Source organism: Chiloscyllium plagiosum, unplaced genomic scaffold (genome assembly GCF_037043375.1).
Source record: "Chiloscyllium plagiosum isolate Xiang-an unplaced genomic scaffold, Cpla_swu_hap1 HiC_scaffold_7, whole genome shotgun sequence".
In the NCBI taxonomy this organism is placed as follows: Eukaryota; Metazoa; Chordata; class Chondrichthyes; order Orectolobiformes; family Hemiscylliidae; genus Chiloscyllium; species Chiloscyllium plagiosum.
In genome coordinates, this window is record NW_028270145.1 from 58,717,043 (window position 1) to 58,743,761 (window position 26,719).

Genomic DNA, 26,719 nt, shown 5'->3' on the forward strand with positions numbered 1-26,719 from the left:
AAGGCGATACTCTGCAACACACAGTAGCTGCTACACTATACAAAGACTAATACCTAGAAAGTGCATAATTTACACAAAGTATTCAAAATAATTTCAATGTACATTCAAACAATCCACGCTGACTTTATGGTCAGACCAACTCAAGTTTGGCTTATTTGAAGTAGTGCTTCTCCAACAACATAGGTAACACGTTGTCCCCAGTTGATATAGTACTTTCAGAAAGTATTGTCTACCTCTGCATGACTAAGCAGGCAATCGAATAAATCTTATTGCTGAATGGGCATTGATCAATATCAAAAGCCTTTTGTTTCAGAAGGTGTGAAACTGCTATTGATGATTGTGAGGCTTTCAGTTTTCAGAGTCACACATACTAAATTGCAGCATTCAAAAAATGAGTCCAAAATCCTGAAATCCAATGTAATGGAAATAAATATTTAACCCCCATGAGGTAATTGACTAAGTCAAAGGCCATTCCTCACAACTGTTATTCAGGTAATGTCCTTTCATTTGAGATTTTCTTTGTTGTAGCTATTTGTCAGTGTTTGTGAGTTTTGTAGTTTGGCATATATCGTTTCATTTGGAATCAAATGAATTGCTATTAAAACCATATGTCTAGCATTCAGCCAGTCTTCATGCCTTACACTAATTACTGATCTATTACATAGAGGCTGAATTGATAGATGGCATTAGTAGGTTAGTGATAAAGATGAATTTCAGACCTACACTTACAGCAATTCCCTCTAGATAATGAACAGACATGATAGTGCATAGTAGTCCAGGGTGTCTCCCATTAGGAATATGTGACCAGGATCACTGAACATTGGAAAATTTTCAGGTATTTTCACTTCATGGAATGAATGCTGAATGCCCAGAATCTGCCTGTAAAAAAGCATATGAACAATATGCCATTGTGTATTTGGAAATCAAGCAGTTTGTAGTGAGGCAGAGATACTCTCTGAATTGCAAATCAGCATAATTTCCCTGACAATTTGTCTGCACATTCATTAGCATCACAAAAACAGCACTTCACATTTAATTCTTCTGTCAGTTTCACAGTGTTGCTGTATTTGAACATTATTTCTTATTAAAATCCCAACCAAAAGTTAGGTCTAACAATTAAAAGTGTAATTATCCCTTACACAACAAAATTATTGTTAATGGCTGCTATCCAACCTGTCTGCCCCAGAAGGTGAATAATTTAATGCAGTTTCATTGCTTCAAAAGTAAATCATTGGAGATTTTAATGAATGCCATTTGTTTTCCTTGCTGCCTGCCTGTTTTCTCTATCCCTCTTAATTTCATCATTGTTCATTTCCTGCCCTCCTTTCTATTATACTTGAATTGACTCTAGTTCCCTACATTTTTATGTTTCCACTGTTTATTCTTCAATCTTTTATCATTGATTAATTAGATGCAATATTGAGGCAAATTCTTTCACAGAATGTATATGTCTCTGGCTAGGTCAGCATTTATTACCTATCCTTAAGTACTCTTTGGAAAGTATGAGTCCAGTTCCCCTGAATCAACTATTAAGTCCAGGATTTCAAGCTTTCATTGAGTCCAAACTAGTTCATCATCCAGATTACAAGTGTCATCTGTGCCAAGGTTGAACAAGGTGACAGATTTATAATTAGTTGGACATCGCAGGCTGAAAGAGGCTATTGGGTTTTACCACAAATTGCTGGATTGTCCCAGCAGCAGGACTTTATTGGCTGCACCCATGTGGCCATCAGCGCGCACAGTGACTGGCCAGTGAGATCCATCAACAGAAAGGACTTGCACTGCCTCAGTGTACAGCTGGTCTGCAGCCTACAACAAGACTTTTCTCCACATGCAAAGGGGCCTTCTCATGGGACCTGCCATGTTCCTTGCAGAAGCTGCCTCAGACCTTCACTCCAGCTCCCTCGGAGCATGGGTGGTTCCTAAGGGAAAAGCGAAGGCCCTCAAAGACAAATCAGCTAATCCCTCTATATGGCCCCCAGACAGAGATTCAAAGGCAGTACATTCAATGCCATCCACTTGGCAGGGTAACTATTGAGAGGACTTCAGTCTTCTGAAGATGTGATTTGGTTTGTGGACTGGCCAAGTGGTACCTTTAAGTGTCCTCCTACAAGGGCCTCTGTAATTATGATGAATGTCTGTGCATTCTATAACACGGTTGCCTGGAGAGATGTAGTCCTTATGGACAGTGAGGCTCTGGAAAGGGGCAGCTTAGCAAGGAAGGATCAGAGGAACATAGAGTTGTCTCTGTTGCTTGATGAGCTGGTCATCTCCTGTCATCCTCTGGAAAGAGAGCTTCCCTCCTGTCTGTTATTACCACCGGCATTCTGACACAGCATCAAAATTATGTCTATGTTGCCCTGTATGCTAAGCCTCCAGTTCTTATATTTTATTTCACTTCATATTGGTGTAGTGGAAGGCTTTGCTGCCAACCACAGATCTCTAGGACACCAATCTCAATGGTGGCTGCCATGCAGTATCTAACTGAATCTGACACTTCATCAGACCCATCTGTGTTCCTACATCCACTGACTCTAAGTGAACAACAAACTGTTCATCATTTAAGTTATGGGTTCAGACTACCAAAAGTGTGAACTTCAGTTAGTTTCTCACTGGAGTTGAGTTTCTAATCAGAATCCATCCCAGCTCGTATTACATCACCATCATGGGGGAAATCCAACCCTTGGTGTTAGACATGGCATATGATGTAGGGTGTTTCAAAATGGTGAAAAAAAGTAAGTATCATGGAAATTTGATGTTTCAGATTCAGGGGGACTGTGGCAGTAGGTTGAAGCTGCTCATAAGTGGGCGGCACGGTGGCACAGTGGTTAGCACTGCTGCCTCAGAGCGCCAGAGACCCGGGTTCAATTCCTGCCTCAGGCAACTGTGTGTGTTGCGTTTGCACATTCTCCCCGTGTCTGCGTGGGTTTCCTTCAGGTGCTCTGGTTTCCTCCCACAAACACAAAAATGTGCAGATTAGGTGAATTGGCCATGCTAAATTGCCCGTAGTGTTAGGTGAAGGGGTAAATGTAGAGGAATGGGTCTGGCTGGGTTGCTCTTTGGAGGGTCGGTGTGGACTTGCTGGGCCTAAGGGCCTGTTTCCACACTGGAATAATCTAAATAAGTGTACTTTCAGCTGATGTTAAAGGACCAAAGGGCCTGTTTCCACACAGTAGGACTTCTAATTATAGGGCGGCACGGTGACTCAGTGGTTAGCACTGCTGCCTCACAGCACCAGAGTCCCAGGCTCGATTCCAGCCTCGGGTAGCTATCTGTGTTGAGTTTGCACATTCTCCCCGTGTCTGCGTGGGTTTCCTCCCACAGTCACAAAGATGTGCAGGTCAGGTGAATTGGCCATGCTAAATTGCCCATAGTGTTAGGTGCATTAGTCAGAGGGAAATGGGTCTGGGTGGGTTACTCTTCGGAGGGTCGGTGTGGACTGGTTAGGCCGAGGGCCTGTTTCCACACTGTAGGGAATTGAATCTAATCTAATCTAATCCAAAAAAAACTGTGATGTGAGCAGCAATTTTAAATGCAGAGTAATTACATGCAGGGCTTTCTGTTGACAGTGAAGTAAAATGAATTTAACAATAGGTACAATGACTAGCTTAATTGATAAACTAATGAATCCAGGTCTTTGAACTGATCAGTTATACTTACGGAAACATGTCTAATCAATTTTTTTAAATATAAAAATACATTTAACATTCATAAATGCATTGTAAAATATATTATGTATTTTAAATGAATGATTTGAAAAGTCAATTACTATTTTATAAATACGACAGCACCCTTTTAAACATTAAAGAGAACACCAGTGGCAGATTGGAGCTTTGATCACAACAGCACCTCAGTGATGTCATGGACATAATTTTCAAAATGTCTGTTGTTAATATCATCAGTTTTGTGGGGTGCGTGCATTCTGACTGGGAGAAAATTATAAACTCAGTGTGGGTGAGCACTGCAAAGAATGGATAGATTGAAACTGAATAGGATGATGCTTTTGCTTTCCATAAATGCATTAAGCATTATATCCTCCATTCCATCACAATGCATGACATAAATAGAAAAAATGGATCCTAAAAATACATTTGAAGTGTATTAATTAACATAACTTGACATAGGTTGATTAGTTTTCTATTAATTATGTCTTCAAAAAATTTTAACTATCATTATAACATTTACAAGTGTCACTGTACTTGTGTTATCACGCACTTAACCTTTGTGCTGTTCTCCTCTTCAGGCAATCACCTCACAAGGTCCGTGCTCTGGCTTTCTATCTGCTTTAGTAGTGCCCTCTACTGGATTAATAACATTGAATCAGTTACTAAAAATTTGGAAACAGGAAGACAGATGCAGAGAGCTTGGTGGGAAGAACAGTATCAGTATCTGTAAGCCTGACTGAAGCTTTGAATGTTAACAGTCCTCATCTAACATTTTGCAGGAATCACCAGGTAGCCATTAAAATGGGATGCCCCTGATAAATTGACTTACCCCATTTCAAGCCAAAACATCTGCTTTGCCTAGCTTAGTTCAGTTCTGCAATTTGCCATTTTTCTCTTTAATTCACTTTCTGCCTTCTGTTTTTCTTGTATCTTGTTAATCTTTAGCTTCCTCATGGTTGTGGTTAACTTTTTCATTAATTTCAGATTTTTCATCATTTTTCTGCTTTTAGTTTCTTACCCTGTCTGTTTATGTTTTTAAGTGTTCATTTTCACTTAATCTACTTTAATTGAGTTAATAATGTCCATGTCACATTTTGAGGATATTGTAATATTTCTATTTTACACTGTATTTCTGCTGTACTATCGATGTGCAAAACGATTGTTCTTATTTTGTTTGGAAGTGCAAGAGCACTTAGTTAAATAGCATTTAACTATTGTCTTAGCTGGGAACTGATACTTTTAAAATATTGAAGTGAAATGGTATAAATATAGGTTTTATATCTGTCCTTTCTTCATATGATTGCTTTAGATTGTTTGGCACAATTCTGAATCAGGCTGTCTGCTGACCCAGATTCTGTGATTATGATTCCCCACATTCATTTCAGATAGCTGAATTAGATACTGAAGAAGCTGTTAATGACTGTGCCTGACAAGATGTCATCAGGGTCCCCTGTATATTGATTGCTTTGATTATTTCTCCTTCCATGTCGCAGATGTGATTGGCCTGTTTCTGAGGAAACATCCATTTTTTATGGCTAGTCAGGCATTCACATATCTTGGTAGTGTCATTGGATCCATTCTCCATGTTTCAATTGGAAACATAGATCTCTGCCTCTATTAATATTTTGTCAAATTAATCTGTTCATCTCTGTCTATGCTAATGGGTGAGTGAAAGCAGAACACATTTCATGTAGCTTGAACTACCTGATATCCTGTCCCTTTGGTCTTGTTCTTAAAACTGCTTCAGACAAGCTAACTCTACATGGATAACTTAACAACAATAATAGTGAAGAAAAACTAAATTTCTGAGATGTAATAATAGTTACATTATATTCTTTATATTCTTCTTGTTTTCCTTATCACCGCCTAAAAGTCTTCAATGCTTATTTGACATGGGAATGATTTAGTCAAGAGTGTGGTACTGCAATGATTTATACCTGATTCTTTGCAACAGGTCACGCTGTACTGGGCAATCCAAAATTAATATTTAAATGAAACAATTATTCTTCAATTCTCCCATCAACTGAGAGCAGAATTGTAGTGTTGAACAATTGTATATTAGCCATGCCTCAGTATACTTAACTTGTTATAACATGAGTTAGAATCGGCAGTTCATTGTGTGTTACACTGAACAGATAAGTGCTCCAGAAACTTGACTAAAGCAAATATGACTTTACTGAATTGTGTTTTTTTATATTACAGAGGATCCTGAAAAGAAATATGGATGGCCTTCCAATGCTTCCAGGTATATACTTATTTAACAATGTCAATTAATTGTGTGCAGTAAGGATGGAAATCAAAGTTTGGAAATTGATCTTGACCCTATATTCTCAGTAAGAATTGTGTGGTTGGATGCTCAAATCCACAGGGCATTTATCACCAAAAGCTGACAAACTAGGAATGCTACCTATATTACTGAGCAAGTGGTGTGGATATTATGAGTTTACCTCTGTTACCAGGTGCTATAGTTTGACAAAGTACTCTTTTACAGTACACCACTCAACTCTTTATGTTATGTTTTATCTCTTTTTTTCCCCAATCATTTAATCCTTTCAATGTCACAGCTATAGTTACAATTTACAAGATTCGTCTTGATGAAGGCAGCAATTCAGTATCTCATCTATTGAGAATGAGTCGAAAGATCCAACAGTTCAACTCAGGCCATTCTAAAGAGGTTCCAGGGCCACAGCAATTACTGTATTACTGTATTCAATGCAATGAATACTCTGTGATGAAAACAATTCTTTATTTCAGTTATAAATTTGTCTTTCTTAAAAATTGAAGCAATGTAATTTATAGTGGTCTTCCAGATTTACCTTTCACGTTTTATTTATAGACATATATAAGATTGCTGAATCAGACGTTAAATTATAAGACAAAGAAAACAATTCTTTGCTTCAATGATACATTGTCTTTTTTTACAAAAATGAAGCCATGTAATCTATAGTGGCCTTCCAATTTACTTTTTAAATATTATTTATTGTCATGTATAACATTACTGCATTGGACATTTACTTTTAAGACTGAAAAACCCAAGCTTTTCTAGATTTTCCTTGTAATAGAAATCTCTAAACCTGAGATTTCACCAGTGATATAAGTAAAATAAGAGATGAGGTCCTGAAAGAATTTAGGGAGCTAGGAGAGAAGTTAAACAGGAGGACCTCAAAGGTAGTGATCTCAGGATTGCTACCAGTGCCACGTGATGGCCAGGGTAGAAATAGGCAGGATGAACACGTGGCTTGAGGGATGGTGTAGGAGGGAGGGGTTCCGATTTATGGGACATTGGGACAAGTTCTGGGGAAGGTGGGACTATTCCAAATTGGATGATCTACACCTGAACCAAACTGGAACTAATGGTCTTGGAGGAGGTTTTGCTACTGCGGTTGGGAGGGTTTAAACTAATGCGGCGGGGGCTGGGAACCAGAAGAGAAGACTAGTAGATAGTGAGATGGAAACTAGGAACACGATCATCAAATTAGCATTACCAAGGGGAACAGTAGGCAAAGAGCAGAAGAATGCAAAGGAACTGATGGTCTGAAGTGCATATGCTTTAACGCAAGGAGTATAGTGAGTAAAGCAGACAAACGTAGGACTTGGATTGGTGCCTAGGAGTATGACGTTGTTGTGGTTCTGTTCGGCGGGTTGGGAATTTGTGTTGCAGACGTTTCGTCCCCTGTCTGGGTGACATCCTCAGTGCTTGGGAGCCTCCTGTGAAGCGCTTCTGTGATGTTTCCTCCGGCATTTATAGTGATTTGTCTCTGCCGCTTCCAGTTGTCAGTTCCAGCTGTCCGCTGCAGTGGCCGGTATATTGGGTCCAGCTCGATGTGTTGTTGATAGAAGCTGTGGATGAGCGCCATGCCTCTAGGAATTCCATGGCTGTTCTCTGTTTGGCTTGTCCTATAATAGTAGTGTTGTCCCAGTCGACCTCATGTTGCTTGTCATCCACGTGTGTGGCTACCAAGGATAGCTGGTCGTGTCGTTTCAGGGCTAGTTGGTGTTCATGGATATGGATCGTTAGCTGTCTTCCTGTTTGTCCTATGTACTGTTTTGTGCAGTCCTTGCATGGAATTTTGTACACTACATTGGTTTTGCTCATGCTGGGTATCGGGTCCTTCGTTCTGGTGAGTTGTTGTCTGAGAGTGGCTGTTGGTTTGTGTGCTGTTATGAGTCCTAGTGGTCGTAGTAGTCTGGCTGTCAGTTCAGAAATGTTCTTGATGTATGATAATGTGGCTAGTCCTTTGGGTTGTGGCATGTCCTCATTCCGTTGTCTTTCCCTTAGGCATCTGTTGATGAAATTACGGGGGTATCTGTTTTTGGCGAATACATTGTATAGGTGTTCTTCTTCCTCTTTTTGCAGTTCTGGTGTGCTGCAGTGTGTTGTGGCCCTTTTGAACAGTGTCTTGATGCAACTTCTTTTGTGTGTGTTGGGATGGTTGCTTTCGTAGTTCCGAACTTGGTCTGTGTGTGTGGCTTTCCTGAATCAGATTCACTAGAGAGGAAGAAAAGGACAACCAACTCCCATTCCGAGGCGTGATGGTACAGAGAACACCGAACGGAGAGTTCACCACAAAGGTATACAGGAAAGCCACACACACAGACCAAGTTTGGAACTACGAAAGCAACCACCCCAACACACACAAAAGAAGTTGCATCAAGACACTGTTCAAAAGGGCCACAACACACTGCAGCACACCAGAACTGCAAAAAGAGGAAGAAGAACATCTCTACAATGTATTCGCCAAAAACGGATACCCCTGCAATTTCATCAACAGATGCCTAAGGGAAAGACAACGGAATGAGGACATGCCACAACCCAAAGGACTAGCCACGTTACCATACATCAAGAACATTTCTGAACTGACAGCCAGACTACTGCGATCACTAGGACTCATAACAGCACACAAACCAACAGCCACTCTCAGACAACAACTCACCAGAACGAAGGACCCGATACCCAGCATGAGCAAAACCAATGTAGTGTACAAAATTCCATGCAAGGACTGCACAAAACAGTACATAGGACAAACAGGAAGACAGCTAACGATCCATATCCATGAACACCAACTAGCTCCGAAACGACACGACCAGCTATCCTTGGTAGCCACACATGCGGATGACAAGCAACATGAATTCGACTGGGACAACACTACTATTATAGGACAAGCCAAACAGAGAACAGCCATGGAATTCCTAGAGGCATGGCGCTCATCCACAGATTCTATCAACAAACACATCGAGCTGGACCCAATATACCGGCCACTGCAGCAGACAGCTGGAACTGACAACTGGAAGTGGCAGAGACAAACCACTATAAATGCCGGAGGAAACATCACAGAAGCGCTTCACAGGAGGATCCCAAGCACTGAGGATGTCACCTAGACAGGGGACGAAACATCTGAAACACAAATTCCCAGCTCGGCGAACAGAACCACAACAACGAGCACCCAAGCTACAAATCTTCTCACAAAGTATGACATTATTACAATCACAGAGACTTGGTTGAAGGAAGGGCATGATTGGCAACTAAATTTTCCAGAAAATAGATGCTTCAGACAGGACAGGGAGGGAAATAAAATGGGGGTAAGCAATTGCATTGCTGGTCAGGGATGATATCACAGCTGTGCTAAAGGAAGACACTATGGAGGGCTTGAGCAGTGAGGCATTATGAGTAGAGCTAAAAAATAAGGGTGCATTTACATTGTTGAGGCTGTACTACAGGCCTTCCAACAGTGAGCGTGTGGAAGAAGAACAAATAGGTAAACATGGTATGGAAAGATGTAGAGGCAACAGGGTGGTGTGCTGGGTGATTTTATTTTTCCCAACATTGACTGGGACACACTTAGTGTCAGAGGTCTGGATGGGGCAGAATTTGTAAAGAGCATCCAAGCAAGCTTTCTAGAGCAGTTTGTCAAAAGTCCAACTAGGGAAGGGGCCATATTGTACCTGGTCTTGGGGAATGAGCCAGGCCAGGTGGTAAAAGTTGCAGTGGGGGATTTCTTTGGGAATAGTGACCACAATTCTGTAAGTTTTAGAATACTTGTAGACAAAGATGAGAGTGTTCCTAAGGGAAGAGTACTAAACTGGGCCAAGGCCAATTATATCAAAATTCGGCAGGAGCTGAGAAATGTGGACTGGGGGCAGCTATTTGAAGGGAAGTCACATTTGATATGTGGGAGGCTTTCAAAGATAAGTTAAAGATAGTGCAGGATAGGCGTGTTCTGTTGAAAGCAAAGAATGGGAAAGGCAAGATTGGTGAACCATGGATGACAGAAGTCGTACGACTAGCCAAGAGGAAAAGGGAAGCGTACATAAGTTCCAGGCAGCTAAAAACAGAATGGGCCCTGGAGGAATATTAGGAGAGTAGGACCAGTCTTAAATGAGGAATCAAGCGGGATAAAAGGGGTCATGAAATAGCTTTAGCTAGTAGAATTAAGGAGAATCCCAAAGCTTTTTATTCTTATATAAGAAGCAAGTGGGTAACTAGAGAAAGGATTGGTCCAGTAAAGGATAAGGAAGGAAGGCTGTGTGAGAAAATCAGAATGATTACTTTGCATCAGTGTTCATTGACATGATGAATGTTGTGATTAGAGATAGAAGTTTGATTACTCTGGATCACGTTAACATAAGTAGGTAAGATGTGTTAGAGGTTATTAAGGTGGACAAATCCCCAGGACCAGATGGGATCTATCCCAGATTGCTGAGGGAGGCGAGAGAGGAAATAGCTAGGACCCTGACAGATATGTTTGTAGCATCCTTAAACACAGGTGAGGTGCCGTTGGACTGGAGGGTTGCTAATGTTGTACCCTGTTCAAGAAAGGTAGTAAGGATATTCTAAGTAACTACAGACCAGTCAGCCTAACTTTAACGGTGGGAAAGTTGCTGGAAAAGGTGCTGATGGATCAGATCTATTAATATTTAGAAGAGAATGGGCTTATCAGTGATAAGCAACATGGTTTTGTGTGGGGGAGATCGTGCCTTACCAATTTACTAGAGTTCTTTGTGAAAGTGACCAAGTTGATAGGAAGGGCTGTAGATGTCATATACATGGACTTCAGTAAGGTATTTGATAAGGTTCCCCATGGTAAACTAATGGACAAAGTGAAGTCGCATGATGTGCAGGGTGTTCCAATTAGGTGGATAAAGAACTGGTTGAGCAACAAGAGACAGAGAGTAATAGTTGAGGGGAGTTTCTCAAAATGGAGAAAGGTGACCAGTGATGTTCCACAGGGATCAGTGCTGGGACCACTGCTGTTTGTGGTATACATAAGTGATCTGGAAGAGGGCATTGGTGGTCTGATCAGTAAATTTGCAGATGACACGAAGATTGGTGGAGTAGCAGAAAACAAAGGGGACTGTCAAAAAATACAGGAGAATATAGATAGACTTCAGAGTTGGGTGGAGAAGTGGCAGATAGAGTTCAATCCAGGCAAATGTGAAGTGATGCATTTTGGAAGGTCTAATTCTAGAGCAAACTATAGTGTAAACTGAAGAGCCTTGGGAAAAGTTGCTGAACAGAGAGGTCTGGGAGTTCAGGTCAATTGTACCATGAAGGTTGCTGCACAGGTGGATAGAGTGGTCAAGAAGGCATATGTTATGCTTGCCTTCATCGGATGGGTATTGAGTATAAGAACTGACCGGTCATGTTAAAATTGTACAAGACATTGGTTCAGCCACATTTAGAATACTGTGTACAGTTCTAGTCGCCATATTACCAAAAGGATGTGGACGCTTTGGGGAGGGTGCAGAGAAGGCTTACGAGGAGGTTGCCTGGTATGGAAGGTGCTAGCTATTAAGAGAGGTTGAGTAGCTTAGGATCGTTTTCATTCATTTAAGGGCAACATGGTGGGTGAGTGGTTACGACTGCTGCCTCATAGTAACAAGGACAATAGACAATAGGTGCAGGAGTAGGCCATTCTGCCCTTCGAGCCAGCACCACCATTCATTATGATCATGGCTGATCATCCTCAATCAGTATCCTGTTCCTGCCTTATCCCCATAACCCTTGATTCCACTATCCTTAAGAGCTCTATCCAACTTTTTCTTGAAAGTATCCAGAGACTTGGCCTCCACAGCTTTCTGGGGCAGAGCATTCCATACACCCACCACTCTCTGGGAAGAAGTTTCTCCTCAACTCTGTTCTAAGTGGCCTACCCCTTATTTTTAAACTGTGTCCTCTGGTTCAGGACTCACCCATCAGCGGAAACATGCTTCCTGCCTCCAGAGTATCCAATCCTTTAATAATCTTATACATCTCAATCAGATCCCCTCTCAGCCTACTAAACTCAAGCATATACAAGCCCAGTCACTCCAATCTTTCAGCGTAAGATAGTTCCGTCATTCTGGGAATTGACCTCGTGAACCTACGCTGCACTCCCTCAATAGCCAAAATGTCTTTCCTCAAATTTGGAGACCAAAACTGCACACAATATTCCAGATGTGGTCTCACCAGGGCCCTGTACAGCTGCAGAAGGGCCTCTTTGCTTCTATACTCAATTCCTCTTGTTATGAAGGCCAGCTTTCTTCACTGCCTGCTGTACCTGCATGCTGGCTTTCATTGACTGATGTACAAGAACACCTAGATCTCGTTGTACTGCTCCTTTACCTAATGACTCCATTTAGATATAAATCTGCCTTCCTGTTCTTGCCACCAAAGTGGATAACCACACATTTATCCACATTAAACTGCATCTGCCATGCATCTGTCCACTCACCTAGCCTGTCCTAATCCTCCTCACATTTCACCCTGCCACCCAGCTTTGTGTCATCAGCAAATTTGCTAATATTACTTTTAATACCTTCATCTATATCATTAATGTACATTGTAAAAAGCTGCGGTCCGAGCACTGATCCCTGTGGTATCCCACTGGTCACTTCCTGCCATTCCGAAAGGGAGCCGTTTATCACTACTCTTTGTTTCCTGTCAGCGAACCAATTTTCAATCCATGTCAGTATTTTGCCCCAATACCATGTGCCCTAATTTTGCTCACTAATCTCCTATGTGGGACTTTATCAAAGTCTTTCTGAAAGTCCAGGTATACTACATCCACTGGATCTCCCTTGTCCATCTTCAGAGTTACATCCTCAAAAAATTCCAGAAGATTAGTCAAGCATGATTTCCCCTTCATAAATTCATGCTGACTCTGACCTATCCTGTTACTGCTATTCAGATGTGTCATAATTTCGTCCTTTATAATTGACTCCAGCATTTTTCCCACCACTGAGGTCAGACTAACTGGTCTATAATTCCCTGCTTTCTTCTCCCCCCTTTCTTAAAAAGTGGGACAACATTAGCCACCCTCCAATCCGCAGGAACTGATCCTGAATCTATAGAACATTGGAAAATGATCACCAATGCATCCACGATTGCTAGAGCCACCTCCTTCAGTACCCTGGGATGTAGACCATCAGGTCTCGGGGACTTATCAGCCTTCAGACCTAACAGTCTCTCCAACACTGTTTCCTGCCTAATATAAATTCCCTTCAGTTCAGGTCCTTCAGCCACTATTACATCTTGGAGATTGCTCGTGTCTTCCCCAGTGAAGACAGATCTAAAGTACCAATTCAACTCTTCTGCCAGTTCTTTGTTCCCCGTAATAAATTCACCCGTTTCTGTCTTCAAGGGCCTAATTTTAGTCTTAACCATTTTTTTCCTTTTCACATACCTAAAAAAGCCTTTACTATCCTCCTTTATATTTTTGGCCAGTTTACCTTCATACCTTATTTTTTCTTTGTGTATTTTCTTTTTAGTTATCCTCTGTTGTTCTTTAAAAGCTTCCCAATTCCTGCCTCAGGTGCTTGTCTGCATGGAGTTTGCATGTTCTCCCCGTGTCGGTGTGGGTTTCCTCCCATAATCCAATGATGTGCAGGTCAGGTGAATTGGTCATACTAAATTGTTCATAGTGTTCGTTGCATTAGTCAGGGGTAAATATAGGTTAGGGGAATGGGTCTAGGTGGGTTACCTTTTGGAGGGTTGGTGTGGACTTGTTGGGCTGAAGGGCCTGTTTCCACACTGTGGGAATCTAACCATTAGAAAAAAGGAGATTGATGGGGAACCTGATTGAGGTCTACAAAATCATGAAGGGTATAGACAGGGTGGATAGAGATAAGCTTTTTCCCAGAGTGAGGGATTCAATAACATTCAAGGCGAGAGGAGAAACGATACACGTGGAAAATACTTTACACAGAGGGTGGTAGGTGTTGGAATGTGTTGCCAGCAGAGATAGTAGAGGGAGGCATGGTAGATTCATTTAAGGTGCATCTGGACAGATGCATGAGTAGGTGGGAAGCAGAGGGATACAGATCCTTAGGAATTGGACGATAGGTTTAGAATTAGAATCCCTACAGTGTGGAAACAGGACCTTTGGCCCAACGTGGCCATACCAAACCTCGAAGAGTAACCCACCCAAACCCATTCCTCTACATTTACCCCTGCCTAAAGCACCTAGCCGACATGTCCCTGAACACTATGGGTGATTTAGCACGGCTAATTCACCTAACCTGTACACCTTTGGATTGCGGGAGGAAACCTATGCAGACACACAGAGAATGTGCAAACTCCACACATGCAGTTGCCCGAGGCTGGAATTTAACCCGTGTCCCTGGTGCTGTGAGGCTGCAGTGCTAACCACTGAGCCACCGTGCTGCCCCACTGTGGATTTGGATCGGCACGGCTTGGAGAGCCAAAGGGCCTGTTCCTGGGCTCTAAATTTTCTTTGTTCCTTGTTCTGAAAACCAGCCCGGTGACTTGGCTTTGGAGTGAATGTCCCCTGGTGTCTAAAGACTAAGAGAGCACATTGTGCTCAGCATATTTTCTGAGCAAACCATTGCATGGTCTAATTTTGTCTGACTTATATTCCACAGTTCTTATTGTGGAGGTCAAAATTCTGTTGACTTTGTTGCTTGCACCTTGTTCAACATCATTTATATCCCTATCACTCATTTTTCCTTCAATGTATAACACATTCTATTTCTTTGTATACAATTTATTCTCATTTTTTTGCAGATTACAAATTTTCTGCAACTCATTCTATGATTTCTGAGTTGTCAACCAGAGTTCAACTCTCAATTTGTTTACTATCTCCTGGAAACATAGAAAATTGAATATCTGAATTCAAATTATTGACGTAAATTAGTGATAGTATCAACACACATCTTTACATAATCCAACTGAATACATTCTTGCAACTAGAAAGAACTATTCTGACCAATGTTTTACATATTTCAGTCAAGTCATAGAGTCATAGTGGTGTACAGCACGGAAACAGACCCTTCGGTCCAACTCGTCCATGCTGACCAGATATCCCAACCTTATCTAGTCCCACTTGCCAGCATCCGGCCTATATCCCTCCAAACCCTTCCTATTCATATAACCATCCAGATGCCTTTAAATGCTGTAATTGTACTAGCCTCCACCACTTCCTCTCACAGCTCTTTCCTTATATGCACCACCCTCTGCGTTTTTACAATTAGCAAGTATCACAAATGTTCACTATTCAGAGCATTATTAATTAATGTTTGTGTGCAACTTTGTCAAGTGCGTCCTTGAAGTCCAATGAAGACCATGTTTACCATAATCTACATGGGACGTTGCATTCTTTAAGAAATCCAGGAAGTAGGTCAGGCAAGATTTTCTTCTCTGGAGTCCACCAATACTACTTACATTATTCTGTACAGATAATCTTCAGTTTTACACCTAGAACCAATTCTGTTATTTCACATAGGTTTCAAATTACAGTCTCATCCCATTTTGAATACAAGCATCATATTGACCTATTTCCAATCTTATAGTTCTTCTACAATGTCTAAAATCTCCTTCATGCTTATTGTCAAAACTTCACTTCTTCTAAATTTCCTTTAGCACTTTGGAATAAATGCACCCTATTCCTAGGGATTTAATTCTTTCTATTATCCAGAATGTCCAGCTTTCTTACATCAGAAGTATTCCTGCATTAACTCTCATTTGGGGAGACCTGTGGGCTCCTGCCTTCCCATGGAGGCATGGGGTGAGAGGGGCACAGGGTGGGTGAGTGTCAAAATGGCAGGGGTGGTTAATGTGGGTTTTGACCAGGCATTTTACCAGATTCAACAATGTTTACATTGTTCCTCATAACATAAGAAACCAGATGCGGATAACATGATATTGAAGGATTCAACAGACATTTTTGGAGAGATCTGAGAGCACTGGAGAGGGTGCAGGAAAAATTTACCAGGATGTTGCCTGCGCTGGAGAGTCTTAGTTATGAAAGGAGATTGGACAGACTGGTGTTGTTTTCCATGGAGCAGAGGAGACTGAGGGGGGACATGATTGAGATGCATGAAAGTTATGAGGGGCACAAACAAGTGAGAGAGAATGAACTATTTTTCTTGGTGGAGGGATCAATGATCAGGGGAATAGATTTCAGGTAAGGGGCAGGAGATTCAGAGGGGATATGAAAATAATCTTATTCATTCAGATAGGTAGGAATCCAGAACTCACTGCCTGTAAGGGTGGTGGAGGCAGAAACCTTTGTAACATTAAAGAAGTATTTAGATGTACACAAGCAATGCCAAGGCACACAGGGCTATAGGCCAAGTGCTGGAAGATGGAATTCGAATAGTTTGGTGATTGGTTTTGACTGGTGCAGACTCGATAAGTTGAAGGGCCTTTTTCTCTGCTGGAGTTTTCTATGACTATGACATTTAGTACAGTGGGCTTTTATCTGCATTCACAAGCTGAGATGTGTCTGGGCTTGTATTAAGCCTTTCAGTTATATCAGATTTTGTGTTTTCATTAGTGCTCCATACTTCAAATAGTCCCAGTTAAGATGGTGACCCCCAGGTCACATGCTGTGATGGATTGATCATATCCTTAGCATGGATCTTAAAGGCATGTTGGAATATTGACCATGAGACATAACACAATAGGGGCATGAGGGTGGGTGTGGAGCAATAACTGGCATGTAAGTGGTTTAGAGAGCATAAGGTGGATGTTTGGTGTGGAGTATAAGTCTTTGAGGACAATACAGTATCTAAAACAAGTGGTATGAAGTCCCAGAGAACAAGGCCAACTTGTTTCTGCACTTGCCATCCCAGTAGTTGCCTTGGATTTGTTTCCAGATTCATCAGGCCTGATTCTATCCTGCTCCAATCCTGCTCCAATCCTGCTCCAACATCCCTGGAGCAAAGATTGAGTCTAACTAGGCCCTTCTAAGTTAAGATAGGCCTGTTAAGTTGGGAAATTTCCCAACTTGACTCTACTGCTTTGGCGAAAATTTTACATTATGATCGTAATGAGAAAGAACGTAATTAATCTCTTAACCAGAACAATGTTAGTGATGTGTTTCATGTCGCACTGAATTGAAGAGATATATGAGATTGGCATGAAGCAATCCAACGAATCTTGTGGGGCTGTAGTAGTGTCCTTATCTCTGATCCAATTAGTCTGAATTCAAGACCCACCAAGGGATGTGATTACCACAGGGGTGTGTCATAACATGTCCAAATAGGTTGACTATGTTTCTTTCAAAGCTATGCGGCACACTTGCTTCCATCTCAGCTCAGATCAGTTAACACCATGGCTGGTGAATTTACCTTGAAATCATTTTCTTTGTTGGCCTTAGTACAAGTTGCTTTCAGAAAGTAAACCATCTAAAGTATTATGAGAGGCAGCAATGTTTCTATGGCTGAAGGTATGTTAATGATCTAAGGAAATTACAGTGTGTTTGCAAAACTTGGCTTGATGTTAGCAAATCCAGCATTGAATTGATAGCATAAAGTACAGTCTCATCTAAATGTGGATGGCTATGCTGATGTTAATATATTTAATACCCGCTGTTCAAATGCATGGAAGCCGACAGTGAAGTTGCCTCAGCATCAGGAAATAAGAGAGATGGTCTGAACTTAAGGAGAAAAGAATTATCCTTCCCATTTGCAATGAACAGAAGTGCTCAATTTGGGTGGACAGAAATAATAAATCCAGCAAAATGTAATGAGGAGAAAAATGACTTTCTTTGCTGCAGATCTCTGTGACTGTATGACATTTATTACAGCTGACTTTTATATGCATTCACAAGTAGAGATGTGTCTGGGCGAGTATTAGGCTATTTAGTTATACCAGATCTTATGTTTTCATTAAAGTGCCACTACACTAAAAGGCCCTTAATAGTTTAGGATCATTATTTCATACTTATCCAATATTTTTATTAATATTCTCAAATGTACAAAGTGACAGGATTCTAAGACAGTGTGCATTCATTTACTAAATCAAACATCACTATGATAACTTTCTGAATTTACAAAAAAACACAGAAGAGAGGGTTAAGTTGTAATCTTTTATTTGCAGAAGTGGAACATTGTGATCTAGAAATATTATAAATTTCTGATCTGTTCTTCATTTACATTTCTAACAGCTTTATTACATGGAAGAACTGATTTTATCTGATGCCTGTGATTTGTGGTTAAAAATATGGTTTCCAACCAGCATGTGGTGTGAAAATGGCCCAGATTTGAGAGAAATACTCACATTTTATGTACCAATTGGGCACATCATTCAAACTGTATATTTGTAATATCATAGAAGAATATTAACTGTATCTTGCTATGAATCAGAAGCGCACAGCACAAAGTATTAAGTATTTGGAATGATAGGCTCTAATGTTGTGTTTGAAGTTTCAGCTCATGTTATGAAAAACATTTCAGGACCTCCCATGTACAAATTAATTGGAAAGAATGGAAAAATCCATTAAGGATGCTCATTGCCCTCAACCTGCATTTATTTCCTCAGCAAGCCTTTTACTGTCTTGCACAATCAAGTGACAGTGGGAGAAAAAAACCCACAGGTCACTTCTACTTCTATTCATACCACCAGGGATCAAGAGATGGCCAGGAAAGAGGTTACATAGAACATAGAATATAGAACAATACATAGTTTCTGGGACAATGGCAGAAGGCATGTGCTCCTTTTTCACAGAGAATGCGCAATGATGAGCACTTCTCAGCCTTCAAATCCTGAACTGATTTTCTACCTATTGAGATATTTTTTCAGGTCTCTTTTGGTTCTTTTAAATGTTCTTTCATTTCTTTATTTGCTTCAGTGAGTGTTCTGTTTCTTACCCTTGCAGAGGTAAGCTCCCCTTTTAGTTGGTGACCTTGCACCTTACAGTGAAGGAGGCTTAGACCTTGAAATTTTTATTGGTGGGATAAGATGGGTTCAGTGGTCACACTGGCTTCAGATCAGCTGACAGAAAGCTGTCACCAGTTGATCCCATGTTGATCAGCTCTATTTCTGAAACAGAAATTTCAAGAGAAGTACTAGAGACCAAAATGCCAGTATTCCATATAATTTTTCAAAGCATTTCAAACTTTTCAAATAATAATTCCAAGGAGCTGTGTAAATTTTAACTCATGTATCAACTATTTAGGAAATGACTTAACTCCTAATGATTGAGATAGTTTCTTATATCGCATAAAGTAAATCAGGGATTGTTATATTGGCATGTTAAAGATGAAGCATTTGTTAAAGGTGATAACTGTCAATAAAATTTATCTTCACGTTGTATGGAGCTGTATTTTAGTTTGAATAATCAGCCTGACCTCCCTGAGCTCGATTCTATGTCAGAAACCCAGAGATAGCCATAGCGGACCCCAGAAGAGATTTTTGAGGACATGGCCAATTCAAAACATTTCCTCTCAAAACAATTCATCCCACCACAGTCTAATTAGGAATAGTGGCCTTGTAAAGTGGCCATGTTGGACCGATGGGAGCATTGGGCATGCCTCTGTAGGTTGGCGAACATAAGGACACCTCAAGATGGAAGTGGCCTCTGAAAACTTGTTAATGGGATAAGGTCATAGTTCCAGAGAGGGATTCTCTCCATGGGATGGCCTGCGATCATGGTTGTGCCTGAACCATGGTGGATCTATCCATGCATTAAAGTTTGAAATGAAAATATAAAAGAAAAAGGTATAACCGAAGATATAAAAGTTTGTTTATATAAGCTTCTGCCTTTGGCTAGAAGATATAAGAGTTTGAATATGTGAGAGTTCAAGAACAGCTTCTTTCACATTGTTATAAGACTTTTGCAGGTACCTCTCAAATATTAATTCTGATCTCTCTCTCTCTCTGCACCTTCTCTGTGGCTGTAATGTTGTATTCTGCACTCTGTTCTGCTACCCTGATGCACTTTGTATGGTACCATCTGCCTGTATAGGACGCAAAACAACACATTTCACTGTATCTCAGTATACGTGACAACAATAAATCAACCAATCAAGAATGTAAATCAGCTACCATGAGTGTCCCCCACCACCACCACCAACCAATTTCCCCCCCCCCATCCCCACCCACCTTTCACTGGCATGCAGCAGGGAGGGTGATCTGGAAAACCCAAATAGCATATGATGGGTCCCTCTATTAGCACTTCAATTGTCTACCCACCAATGCAAGAGGGTGGCTGCCACCTTGCCCACTCTCCTCATAAGCTACCTCCCTGAAAATAAGCTGGAGTTAGGAACCTGTAGGCAGACTGGCATGTCAGCTGGTAACAGAAATTCGCTGCCAACCATCCTCCAAGCCCATCATCCCTTGGGATGGAACGTCTCCCCGTGGCATTTACACAGGCATTCAGTGATAGCATTTTCACAGGTGCTGCACAGACTATTAAATTGGTGACCAAGTACATTGGAGGCACACATTGGGGTAAAGTTACATTTCAGTGCTTCTTTTTCAACAGCTTGGGATATTGGAAGCAAAACACAATTTGCAGATCCTTGGCAAACATTTTAGCCACTTTCAGCCTTGCTTTGTCTAAACCTTCTCAAATATGTTTTTCAGATTTATTTATAAGTTTAAGTATTCAGCTCTCAACCCTTGCCTTGTTGCTCAGTTATGCAATAAATGGTCCAGTAACAGGATCAACATTCTGGAATGTTTATGAGTTATGACTGAAGAGCCTTCCAATTTTGGCTCTCTCTTTCGCAAGACCAAACTAACAAATTTATTCACCTTGTGGCCAGAATCATTAGGTGTGTGGAACTCTGTACCAGAATTCACCCTCAATATCTTGCAGACATTTTAGGATGCAGTGTGGTATTTCCTGAGAAAAGCAAAATGAGGTAACTGGTGAAAGCTCTTCAAACAGCTGTGTTAAACATCCAAGACCATATACTTCCTCATCTCCTCCCACCCTACCTCCTGTAAAAATGCCATTCCATGTTCCCAATTCCTCCACCTATACCTTATCTGTTCCCAGAATGACCAATTCGCCCTGAGGAAATCCCAGCTGGCCTCCTTCTTCTAAGATCACAATATCTCTTCCCATGTGATCGATGATGCCCTCCAGCGCATCTCCTCCATTTCCCACACCTCCGCCCTCAAACTCCACCCTTCCAATCGCATCAAGGATAGAACCCTCCCCAGTCCTCACCTTCCACCCCACCAACCTCCGCATACATCTCATCATCCTCTGCAACTCCTGTCACCTACAAACGGACCCCACCACCAGATATATTTTTCCCTCTCCATCCCTATCAGCATTCCAGAGAGACCATTCCCTCCACGACTCCCGCATTAGGTCCACGCACCCCCATCAACCCACACCTCACAACCAGCACCTTTCCCTGCCACCGCAAGAAGTACAAAACCTGCTCCCACACCACCCCCTTCACCTCCGTCCAAGGCCTCAAAGGATCCTTCCACATCCAACAGAAATTTACCTGTACTTGCACCAATGTCAACTACTGTATTCATGACACCCAATGTGGACTCCTCTACATCGGAGATACAGGAAGCCTACTTGCAGTTCATTTCAGAGAACATCTCTGGGACACCCACACCAACCAACCCCACCGTCCAATGGTGAACACTTCAACGCCTCCTCCCACTCCACCAAGGGCATGCAGCTCCTGGAACTCCTCCATCAGCAAACCCTCACCAACCAATGCCTAGAGAAAGAATGCCTCATATTCCGCCTTGGGACCCTGCAAACACTCAGGATTAATGTGGATTTCACCAGTTACCTCATTTCCCCTCCCCCTACATTATCCTAGTCCCAAGCCTCCAACTCGGCACCACCGTCCTGACCTGTCTCTCACCTTTCCCATCTATTCACTCCACCCTCCTCTCCGACCTATCACCTTCTCCCTCACCTTCATCTACATCGGATTCTCAGCTACCTTATCCCCAACCCCTCCCCTCCCCAATCTCTCAATCCCCCAGCCCACGAGCCTCATTCCTGATGATGGGTTTATGTCCGAAATGTCGATTCTCCTGCTCCTCGGATGCTGCCTGACCTGCTGTGCTTTTCAGAACCATAATCTCGACTCTGATCTCCAGCATCTGCAGTCCTCACTTCCTCCATATATATATCTTCACAGAATATTCTTTTGCAAACCTTTTGCAAATGGACTGCAGCAATTCAATAATGCATCTCAACAGCACCTTCCCAAAGGCAATTAGAGTTGGGCATTAAATGCTGATCCAGCCAGTGAATTCCACATTCCCTGAGTGAATAAAAATACCTCCAGCAAAAAATTCTGGCGTCAAAAATCTACATGTGTTCCTGGAAATCTGACTTTATATGAAAATTCTTTAAATGAGACATAGAATCTATGTTAAAACCAGAGTGTGTTCCATTAAACTTTTCTTAGCAGGAACAAAATCAAGACATTATATCGGTGCCCTACAGTTCAAAATAGACTACTTGAAATGAATAACTTCCTGCAATTGATAAATCGAATCACTGTGGAAGTGAGTTGGAAAATACTGATTTAAGAGGAAAATGTAAGACGTTACTTATTGCACCTCCTCCAGCAGAGCTTCCATTGTGGAGCTGGGTGAATATTGCTAGGGAGCCAATGCTCATCAGACTGTGAGCCTCTTAGAGTCATAGAGCTGTACAGCACAGAAACAGGCCCTTTGGTACAACTTGCCCATGCTGACCAGATATCCTAAATTAATCTGGTTCCATTTGCCAGCACTTAGCCCATTTCTTTCAGAACCCTTCCTATTCATATACCCATCCAGATGCCTTTTAAATGTTGTAATTGTACCAGCCTGTATCACTTCCTCTATCAGCTTATTCCATACACCAACCACCCTCTACATGCAAAAGCAGGCTATTAGGTCCCTTTTAAATCTTTCCCCTCTCAGCTGAAACCTACGCCTTTTCGTTCTGGACTCCTCCACCCCAAGGAAAAGACCTTGTCTGTTTACCCTATCCATGCCCCGCATTATTTTATGAACTTCTGTAATGCCACCCCTCAGACTTTGACTCTCCAGGGAAAACAGCCCCAGCCAATCAGCCTCTCCCAATAGCCGCATCCCTCCAACCCAGGCAACATCCTTGTAAATCTTTTCTGAACACTTTTAAGTTTCACAAGAACCTTTCTGTAGGAGGGAGACCAGAATTGCTGGAGCCCTTGCCCATTCTTTGTGGCATTGTGAACACTGTTTGGTAGTGTCAGTTTGGGGTGCACTATGCCCCTTCTTACTTGCTGTCGCCACCTGCTGGGTCCACTTGAGGCAACTGGTCATTGGGGATACTCCTTGTGGCTGCAGGGGTTCTCTGTTTCACTATCTGTTCAGGGTTGAGGGGGATAAATGCTGGGGAACAGAGTTCACTGGGTACCTGGCAGACTTGTGGAGAAGGAGTCTGAGGTTAGTTGCAGCAGTCCCTTCACAGGTTAGAGCAGGTCAGCTGTTGAATTCATCCCTGCCTTGTGGGCTGGGAGTTGCTGCTGAGCTCAGTCCTGGCAGTGCCCCATCCTCTGGGTAGGAGAGAAGCTATTGAGCTCCCAAGCTGACTGGCGCCCTATGAAGCAGGGGATGGCCCTGTTGTCAGGACGAGACAAGTGCTGGGGGCAATGACAGCCTCTGGGAGGACCCTGGGTGGTTAGGGTACCGTTTTGGAAAGTGGCTCAGTGTCTGGGAAGGGGGCATCCCTGCTGCAAATCTCTCGCAACAATATGGCACAGGTCAAGGCAGTGAGCAGCCTCAGGTGTAAGAAATGGTGAGGTTGTACTAGATGGGCCAGGTACTCTATATTACGTACAGAAAACAACAAATGCTGTAGATCACAGGGGGTCAGACAGCATCTGTGGAGAGAAAGCAAGCTAACATTTCAAGTCTAGATGAGTCATGGATGCTGTGTGACCCAATGTGACTTCCAGCTTTTTTTTATTTTCCGTACAGATTCCAGCATCTGCAGTAATTTACTCCTACAATGTGCATTATGGAGTCAAACCTTGCTAACCAGTCTCCCATGGGGAACCTTGTTGAATGCCTTACTGAAGTCCAAATAGAGCGGTAGATGTGATCTATATGGACTTCAGTAAGGCTTTCGACAAGGTTTCCCATGGGAGACTGATTAGCAAGGTTAGATCTCACGGAATACAGGGAGAACTAGCTATTTGGACACAGAACTGGCTCAAAGGTAGAAGACGGAGGATGGTGGTGGAAGGTTGTTTTTCAGACTGGAAGCCTATGACTAGTGGAGTGCCACAAGGATCGGTATTGGGTCCTCTACTTTTCATCATTTATTTAAATGATTTGGATGTGAACATAAGAGGTATAATTAGTAAGTTTGCAGATGACACCAAAATTGGAGGTGTAGTGGACAGCGAAGAAGGTTACCTCAGATCAGATGGGCCAATGGGCTGAGAAGTGGCAGATGGAGTTTAATTCAGATAAATGCGAGGTGCTGCATTTTGGGAAAGCAAATCTTAGCAGGACTTATACACTTAATGGTAAGGTCATGGGGAGTGTTGCTGAACAAAGAGAGCTTGGAGTGCAGGTTCATAGCTCCTTGAAAGTAGAGTTGCAGGTAGATATGATAGTGAAGAGGGCATTTGGTATGCTTTGCTTTATCAGTCAGATGATTGAGTACAGGAGTTGGGAGGTCATGTTGCAGCTGTACAGGATATTGGTTCGGCCACTGTTGGAATATTGTGTGCAATTCTGGTCTCCTTCCTATCGGAAAGATGTTGTGAAAGTTGAAAGGGTTCAGAAAGGATTAACAAGGATGTTGCCAGGATTGGAGGATTTCAGCTAAAGTGAGAGACTGAACAGGCTGGGGCTGTTTTCCCTGGAGCGTCAGTGGCTGAGGGGTGACCTTATGAAGGTTTACAAAATGATGAGGGGCATGGATGGGATAAATAGACAAAATCTTTTCCTGGGGTTGGGGAGTCCAGAACTAGAGGGCATAGGTCTAGGGTGAGGGGGAAAAATATAAAAGAGACCTAACGGGCAACGTTTTCAAGCAGAGGGTGGTACATAGTTTGTGCGAAGATTTGTAGCTCGGGTGCTCGTTGTTGTGGTTCTGTTCGCCGAGCTGGAAGTTTTTGTTGCAAACGTTTCGTCCCCTGGCTAGGCGACATCATCAGTGCTTGGGAGCCTCCTGCGAAGCGCTTCTTTGATGTTTCCTCTGGTGTTTATAGTGGTCTGTCCCTGCCGCTTCCGGTTGTCAGTTTCAGCTGTCCGCTGTAGTGGTTGGTATATTGGGTCCAGGTCGATGTGTTTGTTGATGGAGTTTGTGGATGAATGCCATGCCTCTAGGAATTCCCTGGCTGTTCTCTGTCTGGCTTGCCCTATGATAGTAGTGTTGTCCCAGTCGAATTCATGTTGCTTGTTGTCTGCGTGTGTGGCTACTAAGGATAGCTGGTCGTGTCGTTTCGTGGCTAGTTGATGTTCATGTATGCGGATCGTTAGCTGTCTTCCCGTTTGTCCTATATAGTGTTTTGTGCAGTCCTTGCATGGTATTTTGTACACTACATTAGTTTTGCTCATGTTGGGTATCGGGTCCTTTGTTCTGGTGAGTTGTTGTCTGAGCGTGGCTGTTGGTTTGTGTGCTGTTATGAGTCCGAGGGGTCGCAGTAGTCTGGCTGACAGTTCTGAGATGTGGTACATGTATGGAATGAGCTGCCAGAAGAAGTGGTGGAGGCTGGTACAATTGCAACATTTAAAATGCATTTGGATGGGTATATGAATAGGAAGGGTTTAGAAGGATATGGGGTCAGTGCTGGCAGGTGGAACTAGATTGCGTTGGGATATGTGGTCGGCATGGACGGGTTGGACCGAAGGGTCTCTTTCCATGCTATACATCTCTATGACTCTATGTGTATGGCGTTGGAAAAGCAGACAGCATCCAAGGAGCAGGAGAATTGACTTTTCGGACATAAGCCCTTCATCAGGAATGAGGCTTGTGGGCTGGAAGGCTGAGAGATAACTGGGAGGGGGGTGGGGTTGAGGGGATGGTTGCTGAGAATGCGACAGGTAGAAGAAGGTGAGGGGGAAGGTGATGGGTCTGGGGGGGGCGTGTGTGTGGAGCGGATAGATGGGAAAAGTGATCGACAGGTCAAGAGGGCGGTGCCGAGTTGGGGATTGGGATAATGTGGGGGGGAAATGAAATGAGGAAACTAGTGAAATCCACATTGATCTGTGTGGTTGCAAGTTCCCAAGGTGGAATATGAGGCATTCTTTCTCCAGGTGTCAGCTGGTAAGGGTTTGTCCAGGCAGGAGGCCCAGAAGCTGCGTGTCCTTGGTGGAGTGGGAGGGGAAGTTGAAGTGTTCAGCAATGGGGTGGTGGGGTTGGTTGGTGTGGGTGTCCCAGAGATGTTCTCTGAAACGATCTGCAAGTAGTGTCCTGTCTCCCCAATGTAGAGGAGACCACATCAGTGCAATGGATACAGTAGATGAGATTGGCAGAGGCACAGGTAAATGTCTGTTGAATGTGGAAGGATCCTTTGAGGACGTGGACGGAGGTGAAGGGGGAGGTGTGGTCACAGAATTTGAACTTCCTGTGGTGGCAGGGAAGGTCCCGGGCGTGAGATGTGGGTTGGTGGTAGGTGTGGATCTGACAAGGGAGTCAAGGATGCTGATAGGGGTGAGGAGGAAAATATATCCTTCGTGGTGGGTCTGTTTGTCGGTGGCAGAAGTGACGGAAGATGATGCAATGTATGCAGAGGTTGGTGGGGTGGAAGGCGAGGACCAGAGGGGTTTCTGATCTTGCTGCATTGTGAGTGATGGGTTTCAATGGCAGAGGTGCAGGAAGTGGAGGAGATGCACTGGAGGGCATCGTCGA

The 26,719-nt window shown here is 42.7% G+C and overlaps 1 protein-coding gene across 3 annotated transcripts in view; it reads left to right on the forward strand.

Annotated features, from left to right (window-relative positions):
- LOC122551600 (myosin light chain kinase, smooth muscle-like) overlaps nt 1-26,719 on the forward strand; it is a 424,085-nt gene that overhangs the window by 171,929 nt on the left and 225,437 nt on the right. For all 3 annotated transcript variants that reach the window (XM_087989064.1, XM_043693744.2, XM_043693743.2), the window contains exon 5: nt 5,868-5,910. In XM_087989064.1, the coding sequence (XP_087845190.1) occupies nt 5,868-5,910 (43 nt within the window). The remainder of the gene's footprint in view (nt 1-5,867; nt 5,911-26,719) is intronic.